Below are 16293 nucleotides of genomic sequence, written 5' to 3'. Positions count from 1 at the left end.
TATTGAGGTTGTTTGGTACAAAGCAGGGTAGGATAGAGTGGAATCATTCTCCAAAGAATTATTTTTATTAATCTCGATTCCCTCAATTGGACATGGGAGGGGGTAAGCAGATGCTTGTTTTCTCTTATCTCTTTTTCTTGCACCTTGCGAGGGTGATGTGCTCATTTGGGGCTGGTGCCTTCTCTGCTTTATGCTCTCTGTCTGAATGGAGTATTGGCTAAACTCTGCCCTGCTCCAAACAAAACCATCTTGTTCAGGATAGGTACACTCTCGGTCCCTGCTCAACTGAATGCCCTCACCAGAAAGGGACGCTGTCCATTTTATTAATTTCAGCTTAAAACCTTAGGTTTTCTCTCTTTAAGGACAGATGTTGAGCATCAGCTTTCTGCCTTTCCCCCACTTGATTCTGGCAGATTCAGTGACTTGGGGCGAAGAGGTAGATAGCTAGGGTAGCTTTCGGAGAAAGAGGGGATGGCAAGTCACCATGTTCCAGACCTTAGACAAATGAGAGAGGGTTGCACATCACCAAGAAAATTAGGATTCCTTTTGCTTTGTGAATTAAAGAAATGAATAATTTAATCCTCAAGATTGTTCCGGAGAGGGAAAGGCAACGTCCCAGTTGCGGAGCCCTACAGCCTGTCGGTGTGTTACATCATCTGCACACATAGGCGTTTCCATGACAACCGCTTATAGCTTCATTTCCTGGATCCCTCTAGGGGGTGTCACAGCCAGATCCACCTGCTTTTCACCCTACCCTCCGTGGGGTCATGGTAAGGTCGCCAGAATAAATGAACGCGGGTACTAATGATCTGTTTACTGCTGTTTATGCTCTGTGTGTGTCAGGGGCACGCACATTTAGAGAGCTCATTATGGTTGCAATTAGAATGCACCATCGCTAGATATTTAACTCCTTTTTCTTTTAAATTAGCATTTTAATAACATTCTTTGAGCAGAGAAACAAAATGACCATTTTTCACGGACAAACTTCTAGCTGTAGGTGCAACTTTAATGGCAAAGTTGTGAAGGGGAAAGAAGGGAGGGGGAAAAAAGGCCATTTTTACTACTTTCGCCCTCCTCCTTACCAAAAGGATATTTTTATTTGCTTTCTAACACACTCAATTTCCTAAATTTGTTTTGAATCCAATTATTTTGGGTGGTTGAAAGTACCGCACTCTTGTTGGACGGAAATTAGCAGCGATTGAAATTAACTTTCTATGTGACCTGTGAAAGGGGCTAAAATAATTACAAGTGTGTATAAGAAACACTCTCTCCAAAAAGACCTTTACTGTAGGATCAGGCTGTGATCCGAGGATAGCATTATTGGAATATCTTTACACAGCAATTGCAAGGGCTATTTTCTTTAAAAAGGTGATTGCAATGATTGTGTCTGTTTTAAAATGCTTAGTATTGTCTTATAGAGGATAAATGATGACAAAAACTTGTTGTTAGAGGGAGGATAAATAAGAAGCAGAAAGAATGAAAATAACAGCACGGTGTCATTTGCCCTTTAAAAATGGTGAGATCTTGGAGCATCAAAAGGCAAGAAAGAGAGAGACAGAACAGGAAAGATACAATGCAGAAACCCTCCCGCTCAGAATGTTCCATAAGGCACTGTGTTTTAGGTATCGGCCAGCACCTTTGCTAGGTGTTTACAGATGCTGTGTTTGTGGAAAGTACAGTGAAAAATAACAATTTGAATGTTTCGATTATCTTTCCCAGTCCGTTCCATTTTCGTTATTTATTTCCTATAAATCGGGACCTTGCTGAACATAATTCTGCAGACAAGGAGGTGGATGGGACAGCCAATGTGAACGAGGAGATAGATGGTGGGTGCGTGTAAGATAGATGCTATGCGTTTATGAAAAGGAGCAGTCTGTCTGCATGTGAACATTCACAAAGTAGAGCAAGCAAGTGTGTAAACTATAATGGGTATTTATAGGTGGAAAAAAAGGTGCAAGGAAGATTGTATGGGAACAAGCATACTGAGCCTGAAAAGGGGTTTGCTTTTTTTTTTTTTTCCTACCCTCCTGGAATCCACGTCCAAGTTCTGCTAAGATGTCCCATGCTTGCTGCCGCTCCAGTGAAAACTCATGCCTTTCCATGACAACAGACGGGGGATTTCACAGCCAGAAGACTCAGGAGGTCAATAGTTGAAGAGCAAGAGTTAGAAAGCGAGATCTTTATCGACATCAAGACAATCCCACTAAAAAACCCGGAACGATAGGAAGAAAATATTTAAAGACACAGCAGGAAAAAAAAAAAGAGCTTTTATAAGAGTGCAGGTTTAAAAATGTTTATGCTGTTGTATCAGCCTAGTTGCACCTTAGAATCTGCCATTTCATAAATAAAATACGGGTGGCATAGACTATAATTTGGTGATAGCTACCCCAGGACATATCTAGATGCACTTCTGTTATTTTAATTAAATACTGCATTATGGTTTGTGACAACTACATAGCTACAGCGTAAATGAATTCGGAATTAAAGTGTTACTTAGGCATCCAGTAATTTTTGTTTCATTCCTCAGTTTTACAAAGCAAATAGCTATAAAATCAAGATGTTTGTTCATTTACAGATGGAGTAGGATTGTTGTTGCCGGTTTTTTCCCCCCTCCTTAATCCTCGTGCACAAAAAAGAAGACAGAGCTCAGAGTCTGGCTCCAAACACTCTCAGCTTATGAGCCACATCACAAAGAAAAACACATCCTCTTGACTATAATGTGAAATGCTGAATATTAATTGCTGGTATTATGCTTATCTTTCTAGCCGGGTTCTGTCTTTTAACAATTATTCTGATGGGCTGCAGTCTTGCTCTGCCAAGAGATTTTTCTCCTTTGTTTAACAGTTAAAAACCTATTTGATTTGATTTTATTAAAAAAGAATCTTAAAGTTCACAATGCTCCTTGGAAGTTTTAGTATCTGGAACTCTTCCCAAAATGCAGAATATTAGTGGGAACAGAGAAACTGCCGAAGGTCTTTGCTAAAAAAACAAAACAAAACAAAACCAAAAAAAAAAAAAAGGCCTAAAACAAAACGATGAACATTTCTGCATCTAAATGAAAAAAATATTTTTCATTCTGGCAATATTAATGTTTCCTTAATGAAACTGGAGAGGGCATTACAATTTGATATAATCAATTGGTTAGTTTAAATGTCACTTCACTAGCAAATCATGAGAAAGGTTCAGAATAGCAACATCTACCAGGCACAGAATTTTCGCTCAAAATTAATATGGTAGAGTAAAAGGATTTTTGCTCAGATCTGAGGATTTAATTGTATCTTTAATGTGTCATATGTCAAGATGAAAGTTTTTAAATAGCAACTTTTCTGAAACTGTTGTCTATTATTTCTAGTTTGAGGATCAATATAATCTTTTTATTAGCTCCTAAATACCGTACGTCTGGCAGTGTCTGCTAATTTCAGCTTTTCTGTGTTCTCACCAATTGCCCCAAGCTCCCCCCCTCACTAATCCTATAAACTGCTTGGAAGTTACTGCCCTGTATGTTTGCAATGAGGTTATAATTGGCTTTTAATATTTTGCTAGTTTGGTTGGAAAGCCGGATCCATATACTACCAAGAAACACTGGCAGGCAGAGGTCTGGGGAGGCTGAGCTCCTTTTGAGAAAATAATTACACAGAAACAAAGCTTTTGCGACTCCTTTTAAATAGAGCATCTCACCGAAATGTCATCCAGCCTCTTTGGCAGATTAGTGAGGAGTTTATTACTAAATCTCTGTCTAATAAACGTGCAGTTGACTCTGGAGGAGACGCTTGTTATAATACTGGCAGTGGGAAATGGAGGGAATGTCACAGTTAAAGACACAAATTTTCCCCCTAATATATTCGAATGGAAACCTCTGAATCCAATACTACATGGGCATATCTAATAAATTCACAATATTTCAGTCTCAACAGCCTTCACCGGTTAGTTTTAAAGATTTATGTGGTAAAAAATTACTCAGTGATGAATATGGTTTATTCTGTGCAGTATTGGAGGTATAAGGAATTAAACTACCGTCTTTAACAGTGAATTTATTATTACCTCTGTCAAAAGACGAAGCCTTTAACAGCATTTGTTATAAATTCACTGCAAAATAAATGGCTGGAATTTTTTTACACTGGAGTTTGTAAAGCATCAGGCGATTCTGGGCATTAACCTAACCCTGCCATGGCTTATATGGTTCTAGGTAAACATTTCTGTCTGGGCCTCATAGTGAATTATCTGATTTGGGACTTTCCACCTGACTGAAAGGTGTGTGTGTGTGTGTGTGTGTGTGTGTGCACGCACGTGCATGTCTGTGTGTGTGTGTCGGTGTAGAAAGTAAAGGCTCCTGTCCAGGACAACGGTTTAAGAGTAAAGTGAGTAAAGTGGAAAATGCCAATCTTATTCTCTCTTTAAAAAATGGGTTTTACAATGAATGGCCAGACTTTGGAGGACAGGGTTGATATGCAATTGGGGCTCTTGTTAGCAGGTTTATATGCACGCATATGCACACACACACACACACACACACAGGCATCCTCTCCCTTTTGTCCTCTCTTGGAATGGGTGTCCCCTCATTTATAAAAATTACCTGGAAGGAATGAGGCTGCCAGGGTTTGTTCTAGACGATTGGTTCCTGTCTGGGGGAGAGGAATGGGCTCTACTGAATCTGACCGGTGTGTGACCGTTGCCTTCCAGCTGACCCCAAATCCCATTCCCATCCTCCTAACTCTATAGACTCCCATTGGGGTTATTAATGAGAGAAAACACCATCATCATCATCATCTTCGTCATCACAGCACAGTGTTGACCTGCTTGTTAACATGAAATGGGGTAGTGGGGACAGGTTCTGCTTCTCTTTCATATCATCATAAATAAGGAAAGATATTTTCCGATGGTATCCCCCTCACTCGCCCCCTTTGGTTAGGTCAGAGGTGAATAATTGCTCTTTGACAGTCATTGATCAGTTTCATCACACTGTTTGGGCAGCCTGCGCCCCAGGCCTGTATTCTCCCCACTTACTACCCCTGCATTACCTCCCAAATAACCCGCCCATCCCCCCACTCAGCCAGGCTGAGGGTAATGGTGCCTGAGGAAGTCCTAAATGGACACTAGATGTCACCAAACACCTCCTTTCCCTCAGAGCCCTGAAATTTAAAAACCCAAAAAAAAAAAAAAAACAAAAAAAAAAAAAAAAAAAACCCAACCCTTCATTTAAAGCAATTGAAGGAATTAACTTATCTGTTTTTATGAGGCTTGTTGTCACATTCAACTAAGCACACTTAGAGGAGGAAGTACAGCTGCATTCAGATAATTTTTACAACATACAAATCTCTTTTGGAGGAGATGGGGTCAAGGGAGGGGAGAGGCCTACGTTCTTTAAGTAGTCCTTTGAGAGAGTAGGTGGAGAACATGGGGCTTTAAAAACCCTATTATAACAGATGCAGCACAGCCCAGGTGTGCCGGGAACAGACCTGCTACATTCAGATTACAAAGAGCTGGGTTTGGAGCTAGGATCCAGCCTAATTTTAAGTAGTTTCAATCCCTCACTCAGGGTGACAAAGTCAGTCTATCCTCATCCTCAGAAGGCCCAAAGCCACTTGACAGCATTACGAGTTTGATGTTAAACTTAACTTTGCCTGTAAGGCTCTCTGTTTCCATGTTCACTGCACTCGCAGAGAATACCACAAAAGCTTGGTGTGTTTGGTGCATGAGAACATCTTCCCACCCCAGCTAAGCCACCATATGTACACACACACACACACACACACACACACACACACACACATATATACATACATATATATACACACACATATATATGTATATATAAATGTTTTGTGGTACCCAACTCATTGCTTCAAGGCTGACTGCCATGGGGTTAAGCAGTTGGGCAAATCTTGGAGGAGCCTAAGGCCAAAAACTGAGGCACACCAAATAAGCCCAAGAGATGTGGCCTACCAACTCAGTTTACCTTAAATAGAAGATCTCTTTCAGGGACCCTGTCAACTGAGAAAGAGACTCTCTTTCTCTCTTATTCTGCTGAAGCATAGGAGGCTTAATTTTTTTTTAATTTAAAATTTTTAGGTAATCTCCACACCCAACGTGGGGCTCGAACTCACAACCCTAAGATCATGAGTCCTTCGCTCCACTGACTGAACCAGCCAGCCAGGCGCCCCCAGGTGGGTTAATTTTTAAATGGGCATTTATTGAAGTTCTCTTACGTAGCAGAACAAGCACCTTTATTCCTTAGAAAGAAGATACCCTAGTGAAAGACCTAGGAGCCAGCAAGCGAGTCACTTCTCTGAAAGTTGGGACTTGTGATGCATCTTATCCAAATAGGGGCTTTGTACTTCCCTTTCTTCCACTTAAAATAAATGCCCATAGCAGTGCTGGTCCACAGAAGGGTCTTCGGGTCTGCAGATAAAAGGAACTGAGCCAGGGCGCAGCGTTACTGCACGGAGGGTGATTCAGCACCTGCCCTGTCATGCCTGGTGCCCAGGCTGAATGGATTTTTGGAGTACACCTGTTGTTGAAGCCCGGCCAAGTACTGATGGCCACTAACCCCCAAATCACTGTTCCCCGCTGTTGATGTTTGGAATGTCAGACAGGACTGAGCAGCAGCCGGCGTGTATTTCAAACACAGCAGATGGATTTTTATATTAGCTCCTATTTCATGTTCAGGCAGAGCGACCGCCACACTAAAACCGCAGCCTCAGTGCTGCCGAGTTTGCTTCTGTGAGATTAATTCTGTGAAATTAATTGGGACAAGATTGAAAAGGAAATTAAAATGCAGCTGAGTGAACAGGCCTTTCAAACACCTTTTTCCTGCTCTATTCAAACTTGAATTCTGCGGTGGTCGCAGGCATCGTGGGAAGTAATTTACGAGAGGCAGGCTCTCCGGAGCCATCGGTTACGTATGACGAGAGCTGCACAAGCGCCACAATCTGGAGCCACTGAAGAGCGCTAAACACCCCGCTGTGGCCTGAGCTGCGTCCCTGCGTCGGCTGCAAGAGGAGCTCAGTTCCTGGACTAGAAAAATCTGTTCAGAATATATCCGGGCCCAGAGAACATCCGCTGGACGCACAGATCTGCTTCGTTATTAAAATCTCCCTTTAATATATTTTAAGACACAAATTGGAACTCGGTGAATTAAGTAGGCATGAAACTGCATGGGGCCTAGGAATGTATGGCTGTGTTAGGGGAGGTCAGCAGGGGTCCTGCAGACTGCACCCCGTTGGTTACTGTTTCAGAGCTTGGATACATGGCTCTGGCCTCTCATCAGATGAGAAGTGTGAACAATCCATCAATTTTGTCAGTGACACAATCTATCAGACCAGGAAAGGCTGGGTGGATTTCCATGTAGGCCTCTGCACTAGACGGCTTTCTATTTCCAAGTAAGAAGCTTTTGTGCTTTTGTGAAGAGTTCTCGGCAGGACAGGCTACCTGGCTTTTCTCTCTCACTTCACCAACAGTTTGTTGAACTCCTAGTATGTACCCAGTATTGACCCCAGAAGTTTGCTTTATTGTTAGTGGAAAAGAGATGAATATAATAATAGTTGCCATTTCCAGGATGCCAGGCACTTCTTTACATACACTCTGTAGGGCAAGCATCATAACCTCTATGAACGGAAATTATTCCAATTTTTACAGATGAGAAGACTGAAGATTAGGAGGGTTGAGTGACTTTGCTCAGGGTCACATAAGTAACATATCTGTTACTGACCTGCTTCCTTAAGAATAGGAGAGGTGATGGGTATTTGGTATCTTTTTTGTCCAGCCAATCATCCTCTCTGGAGATTTTATTTTAAAAAGGACAAATAGCTCTCTTTCTGGGATCATTCTTGCCTGAAGACCTTAGGCCCTAACAGCCTCTCCTGGCCCTACTGTTGTAGGAGTCAAGGTTGGGTCATATTTGGGCAGCTATTAAGAATAGCAGGGAGCAGCAGGTGCCCAGGAATAAAGCCGCCCACCTCACCTCACCCCACTTCCTCATCCAGAGGCCACTGCCTGTTCTTAACCTGCTCCCACCATATTTCTTTTCTTTTTTTAATATATATTTTTAAGTTTGTTTATTTATTTATTTTGACTGAGAGAGAGAGAGAGAGAAAGAGAGAGAGAGAGAGTGCGAGTGAGCAGGGGAGATGCAGAGAGGGAGGGAGAGACAGGATCCCCAGCAGGCTCTGCACTGCCAGCTCAGAGCCCAATGTGGGGCTCAAACTCCGGAACCGTGAGATCATGACCTGAACCGAAAACCAAGAGCTGGATGCTTAACTGACTGAGCCACTCAGGTGCCCCAACATATTTCTTTTATCATGCAAAGAGAGAGGGGAAAACCAGAGGCATTTATAAGGGCCCAAAACAAAAGAGCTAACAATTGCAATTTTTAAATTCGTTTAATCTGAATACATAATTAAGGCAAAATTCATTTTTTGTGTGGGATTTCTTTAGCAGTTTTGTGAGGTCTGCCTCATCGTGTTTACAAACAGGAATGCTTGAGGTGGAAGGAAACTTAGAGGTCACCCAACGCAACTCCCTCATTTTACAGGTGAGGAAACGAGTCGAGGTGAGCTGAGCTGCCCCAGTTATGTCTTGTCTTGTGTTTCTAGGGGGAAATAGACTTCTCCAGGTTCCTAAACCAGCAGGCCTTTCTTCCCTTAACAAAGGTTTTATTTATTTATTTTTATTATTTAAAATATATTTTTTTTTACATTTTATTTATTTCTGAGAGAGAGAGAGAGAGACAGTGTGAGCAGGGGAGGGTCAGAGAGAGAGGGAGACACAGAATCTGAAACAGGCTCCAGGCTCTGAGCTAGCTGTCAGCACAGAGCCCGACGTGGGGCTCGAACCCACAAACTGTGAGATCATGACCTGAGCCGAAGTTGGACACCCAACTGACTGAGCCGCCCAGGCGCCCAACAAAGGTTTTATTAGCCAGAGATAAAAGTAACATGAAGATTTCTAGATACCATTTTTCTGGACTAACCTCAATGTGGGTCAGTTCTTTTCCTCCAGGTGTGAGAGGCAGGTTGCAGAGGGTAACTGATTCCAACAAAGGAAGCCGGTTGGGGTTAAAGTGGAATGAATTTAGGATTCATATGAGAAAAAAATTGCGGAGGTTAAGAGTCACTGAAGGTCTGAATAGACAAACACCTTGTGGTAGAGGGATCTCCTTTCCTATCTGTCTGAATTGTTTCATTTGTGCTTCTTAGAGGCAACGGAATGGATTGGGTGGCCTTTTAAGGTTCCTTCCTGTCCAAGGACTGTTATTGAGTTAGGTGATATAATAAAGGTAAATCCAATCCGAAATGTTCCCCAAGCCAACGTTAAGTGGAATGAAGCTTTATGAGGGAAACTCCAGTTGAGTTTCTAGCTTCTCATTTCCTTCTCTGACATGCAGGGATTAACAGCGTGGAGGAAGGAGGCAGCTGGTGTAGCTTTTGGGGGGAGAAATGCGGTGCAACAATGGTAAGGGATGAAAATAGACTTAAGACCTTCCAAAAGAGAGAGAAAGAAACCAGATAGAACCAGAGCAGCAAGGCATTCTCCCTGAATCAAATTTTGATATATTAGCTTTCCGTGAGGGAGAAGGGGAAGGGGGACTGGTTATAAAAACAGGTAGGGGAGGCTCTCCATGTTCTTTGGTATCTCTTAAAAATACAACAGCCATGGTAACTGCAGACAGCTCTGTACTGCAGGGCAAGTCACCACACAGCCTCTTCTAAATGGAAGAGAGGGACCCCCAGTGAGAAGCCATTAACAAAGGCAAAAAAGACATGCAAAACAAACAAAATAATCATGACCGAGAGAGAAGGCCAGCAGACAGTCTGGCTCTGTTCTCCCCCTCCTCCTGCTGCAGGCACCTCAGACAATGTAAACAGTTAATTTGTTCACCTGCAGGCTCTGGGCAAACAGAGGCCTGGTCACACCTGAGTGGATAACTCGATTACCCCTGTAATGCCAGCGTGGTAATGTACACAAATTCTATTACAAGGCAAACCTTGCTTTCGGGCATTTGAAATACCAATCAGGCCAATGTCCACTCCCTTCTTTGCTTCCAATTTATTCTTGGTGTATTGGAGCTGCACCAGAATGGCACCAGGATAGCACTGAATTAGGACTGGAAGAAATCACTAAAAGATTGTGATCTCGGTCAGCAGGGCTTACCGGCTCCCCACTCTACTGCAAAAGATCGGGGTCTGAATTTGGTCCTCGTTCAAAGGGGACTTGCTGGAACCACTGTAAGTTACCGTTAAGTCAGCCCAGTCTGTTTCCTAAGGATCTTGTGGTATATTTCAAATTGAGACAAACCCTCGGCCATTGACAGAATAAAGATAAGTGGCAAATGATGGGTTAATAACACAATGGGTTTTCAATTTGCCTTTATGGGATCACACACTAATTAAAGAGCAAGGTGTGCCTCTTTCAAAAATGTGTTTGAGTGACCTCATAAAGAAAGAACTTTTTAGGAAGTTATTTCAGGGACAACCTATTTCCTTAGCTCACATATATAGAATATGTGTATCTTTCTTTATAAAGATGATGCTACAGATCCCTCAAACAATAGCCTGTGAGTTCTGAATCTTCTTCACATTAGTGATGGATCTGCGATAATCTATCCTTTTACTTTTTCCCAATTCTTTTATGATCAACAACACTAACTGTGAGAGGGTTAGTTGGGGCTAGGGGTTAGTTAACTTTATGACTGAGGAGGAGAATAAAGTTAGCTGGCCCTTGTGGGGTTGGATTCACTATCCTGGCCTTATCAACACTTGTTCAAACCAAGTGAGCCAACAGGCTCTGAACTCATTAGTATACTGGAGTCTTCTTTATTTGTGAATGACATAAGAAGGTGGTTTACCAAGCAGAATGTTCTCAAGAGTATTAATACAGTAATAAATTATGTACATAATGATGATCTTTTATGCACCATAAGATTCTAAAAAGAATAAATCTGATTGGCATAGTTTTAGTGTTATGTCTACTTTATTGTATTTTTACATTTGAAAATTAGTTCCTGAACCTGAATTTTCAATTAAACTTTTCCCTAACAATTACAAATCAATGCGAATTTATGAGTGAGGGAGACACATAATATACACGAGAGAAATGTAAGACATGGAATGATTCTGGATATGATGACTACATCATCAAGAATGAAAAAAAATCAACTTTTGATCCAAGCCCCACACTCTACATCCTTACCTTGCTCAGAATGTAGATGAGGTCACCGCGTTGGAAGGATAGTTCGTCTGGCTGGTCACCATGGCAATCCCATAGGCCCTGGTAATAATTGGTATAGTCCACTGATCAAAGAGAGGAGAAATCAAAGTTGAAAGGACTTTGTCTTTCTCCATGGAGCCCACATTTTTGCTGCAAATGGAAATAAGGTTCTGATATTGCCCCTAGGAAACTTAAGATTCAGGGGAGTTGGGACGAGATAAAGCCAAACAGTCAGTATGAGCAAAGGACTGTGGGAAAAGGAGATGATCAACTAACATTAAATATTTATAGATCACCCTTTGTCAGATGCTATTCAATAATAAATACATTCATTTATTAATACAAGAAAATCAGGCAGGTAATTTTTTGCTTGGTTTGTAAATAAGCAGTGCAGAGATTTCCTGTCACATATTTTTTTGATCCAGGGCCTCTAAACTATCCTCTAAACTTCAAAATGCAGTTCAAGGAATGGGCTGAGTCTCGGACTTTTGCCTGTTTACTGAGAGGCTGAGCCAGCTGGGATGTGTCTGTATCACAGTCTCACACGTTGATCTCTTCTGTTACACAGGAGACTTCATTGCGGGCACCTCCCACCCAGGTATTATATGAGGTAATCCCCAATAAATAGTTACGAAGAGCCCAGGCTTTAAGTGGAACCAAGGGGGTGTCTCATCCATTACAACTAAATTCTGGGTGGGCTGGCCCTTTTCCAGCATCTCATTTGTAGACCCTGAACATGTCTGCCAAGATTTATCTGCAAACCCCCAGGGGGACAGAAACCAAAGTGATCTGCGTTAAAAAATGAAAGCAACTGAAGACGACACACCAAGCTTTTCGAAGCAGCTGGAGAGATTTACTGGGCTTCTCAGGAAGACTAGATGGCAGTGATGCCACAGGACAGCCATTGATTCTTAGCAATGAAGAATCTGTATTGATCTTCTTCTACCCGGAAAGGTTAAACACTAGAGCACAAAGTGGGAGAGGATCTGGGGATATGAATGGCAGGACAGCGAATGGCCCCTAGACTAGCCATGATGTGGTGGTGCTCCCGCTCCTTAGGATGCTATGTGTGAGTGCTGTCAGCAAGGCACCCACCAAAGATGAGATTCTTATTAGTGGGAGTCAGGAGTCCTGGCTTCTGATGAAAATTCAAGTGACTTTTGGGCACCCTATTAGCACCAGTTTCTACCTTTCCCTCCATTTGTTTTGACCCTCCCGTGAGGAATGATAGTGCTGGTCGCTGAGGATGAGGATAGATGGAGGAAGCCAAGTGGACAGTGTGGGTGGACGGAGGTCCTGGCTATGTTTGCTTTTTAAAAAACTCATTCCTAACTTACCAGCAGTTCAAATAATAAAGACACAGGAGAACCAAATCCCTATAGTTTAAGAACTTTGGTAGGGACCTTAAAGTGCACAAAATTCGAGGAGGGACAGAGTTATGTAATTAAGACTCAGATATTGCAAACAGAAGTAAAAATGTTAACTATATGGAAATCAGGCATGTTTTCTTTTACAAAGATGATTGTTTATATAAGCAGTAGACGACAGAGGGCACAGCTACACTGGAAACCACAGAGTTAAGAATGTATTTGGAAGAAAAATACATAGCGAGAAAAATGCTAACTTCTGGAGAGACAAGGCATGTGTTTTGGGGGATACCAGGGCATCAAATAATAGAGAAATATCAGTTCCTGAAGAGTGAAAATAGTTTTCTTAGAGGATATATTAATATATTGTTTAGTCAGAATGCAGTTGATAAATCACCTGAAGATTTGGACAGAATTAGAAATGATAAGTATATTGACATCAATATTCTTCATGTATTTATATATTATAGAGAAAATAATTTTATAAAAATAGATTTTTATTAAAACATTTTTAATCTTTATTTTTGAGAGAGAGAGAGAGAAAGAGAGAGAGAGAGAGCAAGCAAGGGAGGAAAAGAGAGAGAGGGAGACACAGAATCTGAAGCAGGCTCCAGGCTCTGAGCTGTCCAGCACAGAGCCCAACGTGGGGCTAGAACCCACAAATCGTGAGATCATGACCTAAGCCAAAGTCATATGTTTAACTGACTGAGCCACCCAGGCACCCCTATAAAAATAGATTTTTAAAACACAACTTGACTTTTCTGAATGGTAAGAAGGCTAACAAAATTGTCTTGGCTCTTTCCAGCCTAGCAGATGGTCACTATGGGGTACTGCTCCCCATGAGCCTGGATATGGAATAGCTCCTAAGATTATGAGTACCTTTTGGATATATATATGTAAAATTTGATATTGGACATGTAAGACAGCAGGGAAGAATACCTGGAAAAAGATCTAGTCTAAAAAGCACATGGAAAGCAAGAAGCTAGGAGGAAAACAAAAGCCTTCCAAGAACAAATATAGAAAATGCCCTTGGTCCTTCAGAAGCTAAAGGCTAAAAGAAGCTGGAGCTCAGGAATGCAGCAGAGAGTTTGCCCAGCCCAAGAACCAGGATCGTCAGAACTAGTACCACAAAAGCACAGCTTTGAAAAATGAGCAGAATGAAGAGCTAAATATGGGGACTTGCTCTCTAGACAGAGGTATTCTGGTAGGAGGGGAATCAGTGAGGAGGCACGCCTGAGTGGGACAAGACTGGGCTGTGTATTTGCAGACACCCTATTTAACATACGGGTGACTTGCATTTATGTGAATGTGTGCACACGGCCTCACTACATTCCTTCCTCGGCATTCAACAGACACATACAGAGCACTTTACTAAGTGCCAGGGACTGTGCTGTATGCTGGGAATTCCGCACTGGCCACACACAGAGTCCCTGCTCTTAGGCTGCCGTCCAGGCGGGGAGGCACCGTGACACAGAGTCACACAGATACATACTTATTTATGATTGTGATAGGCTTTCCAAGGCGAAGTTGAGGGTGTTGCGTGTAATAGGGAAGCTAATCTCATGGAAGGCTTCCCAGAAGCTTTGGTTGTGTTATAAAAACCTGACTAAGAGTGGGTTGAGGTACGGTGGAGGAGGGCTTCATTCCTGACGCGTGGCCTCAGGAAGAGCTGGGAGGGCTGGAAGTTTGCAGGGCCAGTCCAACTTCTCCCTAAACTTGCCCAGGTCCTTCTGTAAATGAGGGAATGCATGAGGAGGCTTTGATGTCTTGAGGTCAGTGAGGAATTGGGAGCCTGAGAGAGAGGATTTCCTCTGTGGGCTGGACCAAGGCTCCTTTGGGTTTACATTACTCTAGCAGCAGTCTGAGATCAGAAATGGTGCAGCATTCTGACCATTTAATTAATTCAAAGCATCCTCATGCTCATTTTGAGGACATTATTCCATCTAATTATTTTTTTCCAGCCTGTCCATTTGGAATGAAAAACAAAAGAATAAAGCTTAATGCCAGCATTTCTCAACGTCTCTCCAAAAAAACGTAACTCTGCACTAAATAAAGCCTGGTAATTCAAAAGCAAAGCACTAATATATTCAGCATAAAACAGACAGAGGACCTAGAGCAATAATGACACCACTAATAACTAAAACAGTTATAACAATTAACAACAATTACAATGATAGAGAAGCTAATGGGTATGATCACTGCATTTAAATTGCTAGCAGAGCTGAGAAGGACTTTTTCTAGAGAAAAAAAAGGGGGTGGGGTGGGGAGGGGCAGCATCTTATTTTCTTTATCCCACCTAAGAGAAACTAAGCTCCCAGCAAACAAAATGTCATAGGAAGAATAGCGACGGTCTAAGTTTACAAATATACTGTGTTTTTCTCTCCTCTCTAGGTATTTGTTCCAAAGCATTTGTCATTCCACACCAAGTTCTTTATAACCTGTAATAGTCACTTCTCCCGTAACCGAGGCCAAGCTGGTATTACTGTTGACAGAAGCAGAATTTGAAAAAAAACAAAAAACAAAAACACCTCTATGACGTGGAGAGTTTTAAAGTAAAAGGACCAGGATACTGTTCTGCCTCTCTCCCTCCTTAGGAACAACAGGACTTGACTGTGTTCCTTTCAGAGTGCAAATGTCACCTAGGGCTTTTGTTTGGGAGACACTGGGTAGCTACAGAATTCAAGCTGTGAACAAGAAAAAGAGGCTAAAGTCAGGTCAGCATACTATTTACATTTGCTTGATGAGCCAAGGACTGTGCTCCTGAGGCCGGGCAATGGGTGCAAATACTTAGCAAATTATGCAAACAAGAGACAGAATGAGAAGATGGGTAAAGCCAGTCCTTGCTAGACCATGGGTAGGTGAGAAATGGTTGCCAAAGGCTAAGGCAGTGACCCACTGTAAGGGACTTGAAATATTCTCTAAGCCAGGCTGGTAAAGGCCATCATGTTCATTCAGCCCATTAAAGCAGACTCAGTCTGACACCGTATTCACCATTTCAGAAGGAAAGGCATAAAAAAATCTTCCAAGTTCCACTGACGATGACCAACTGAAGAATAGGAAGAGCAACTGAACATTACCATTTGCTTGTTTTCATAGCCATTTCATCTTGAGTTTGGAAGTTACTATGGTCCTTAATGTTGTTAAGTACGACCTTGAAGTGGAGAACACCTACAGATCCTGATTTTCATCTCGACTAGGCTCCTTTTATTGGGCCAAAATTGTAGCTGGCTGATGATCAACTCACGTTTGGCCTTGGGAAACAAGCTTCAAAAAGTAAGAGTTGCAAATACCTCTGTGGCTTCCCTCAACTTCTTTCATGTGATCACTCCATTGGTAGATACTAAAATGGAAAGAAATGCCTAGGAAATGGAAGCTTGTCAGCAACCATTTTTCTGTCCTGTGGAAATTACTGCATATGGGCTCCTTTTTTGGCTGAGTTTGCCCACGATTTTAGAGTGAAAACAACTGTTTTAAGATCTTTCTTGGTCAGATATTTGATGCACCTAAGAATGAGTTGTGCCTCCAGCTTGGCTTTTTATTTGACGTGGCATACCCAAGCCAATAGCCAGTAGTTTTCACATAAACAGCACAGAATGAGTTTTATTTTTGGTTACCTGCACACTGCCTTCATAATAGGGAAGGGAGATAAACTCTCATCATGGAAGACACTTAGTGTTAGACTGTTAGGCTGATGGGTTGCAATTTAGTGAGAATCTGAGGT

The 16293-nt window shown here is 42.0% G+C and overlaps 1 protein-coding gene across 1 annotated transcript in view; it reads right to left on the bottom strand.

Annotated features, from left to right (window-relative positions):
* SKAP1 (src kinase associated phosphoprotein 1) overlaps positions 1-16293 on the bottom strand; it is a 251183-nt gene that overhangs the window by 11800 nt on the left and 223090 nt on the right. Inside the window, exon 11 of the mRNA XM_077776878.1 lies at positions 11188-11288. Within this exon, the coding sequence (XP_077633004.1) occupies positions 11188-11288 (101 nt within the window). The remainder of the gene's footprint in view (positions 1-11187; positions 11289-16293) is intronic.

The sequence above is a fragment of the Crocuta crocuta genome, unplaced genomic scaffold (assembly GCF_008692635.1).
Source record: "Crocuta crocuta isolate KB4526 unplaced genomic scaffold, BGI_CrCroc_1.0 scaffold352, whole genome shotgun sequence".
Classification (NCBI taxonomy): domain Eukaryota; kingdom Metazoa; phylum Chordata; class Mammalia; order Carnivora; family Hyaenidae; genus Crocuta; species Crocuta crocuta.
Note: the sequence above shows the minus strand (reverse complement) of the source record. Positions and strands in the feature narration are given on the sequence as shown.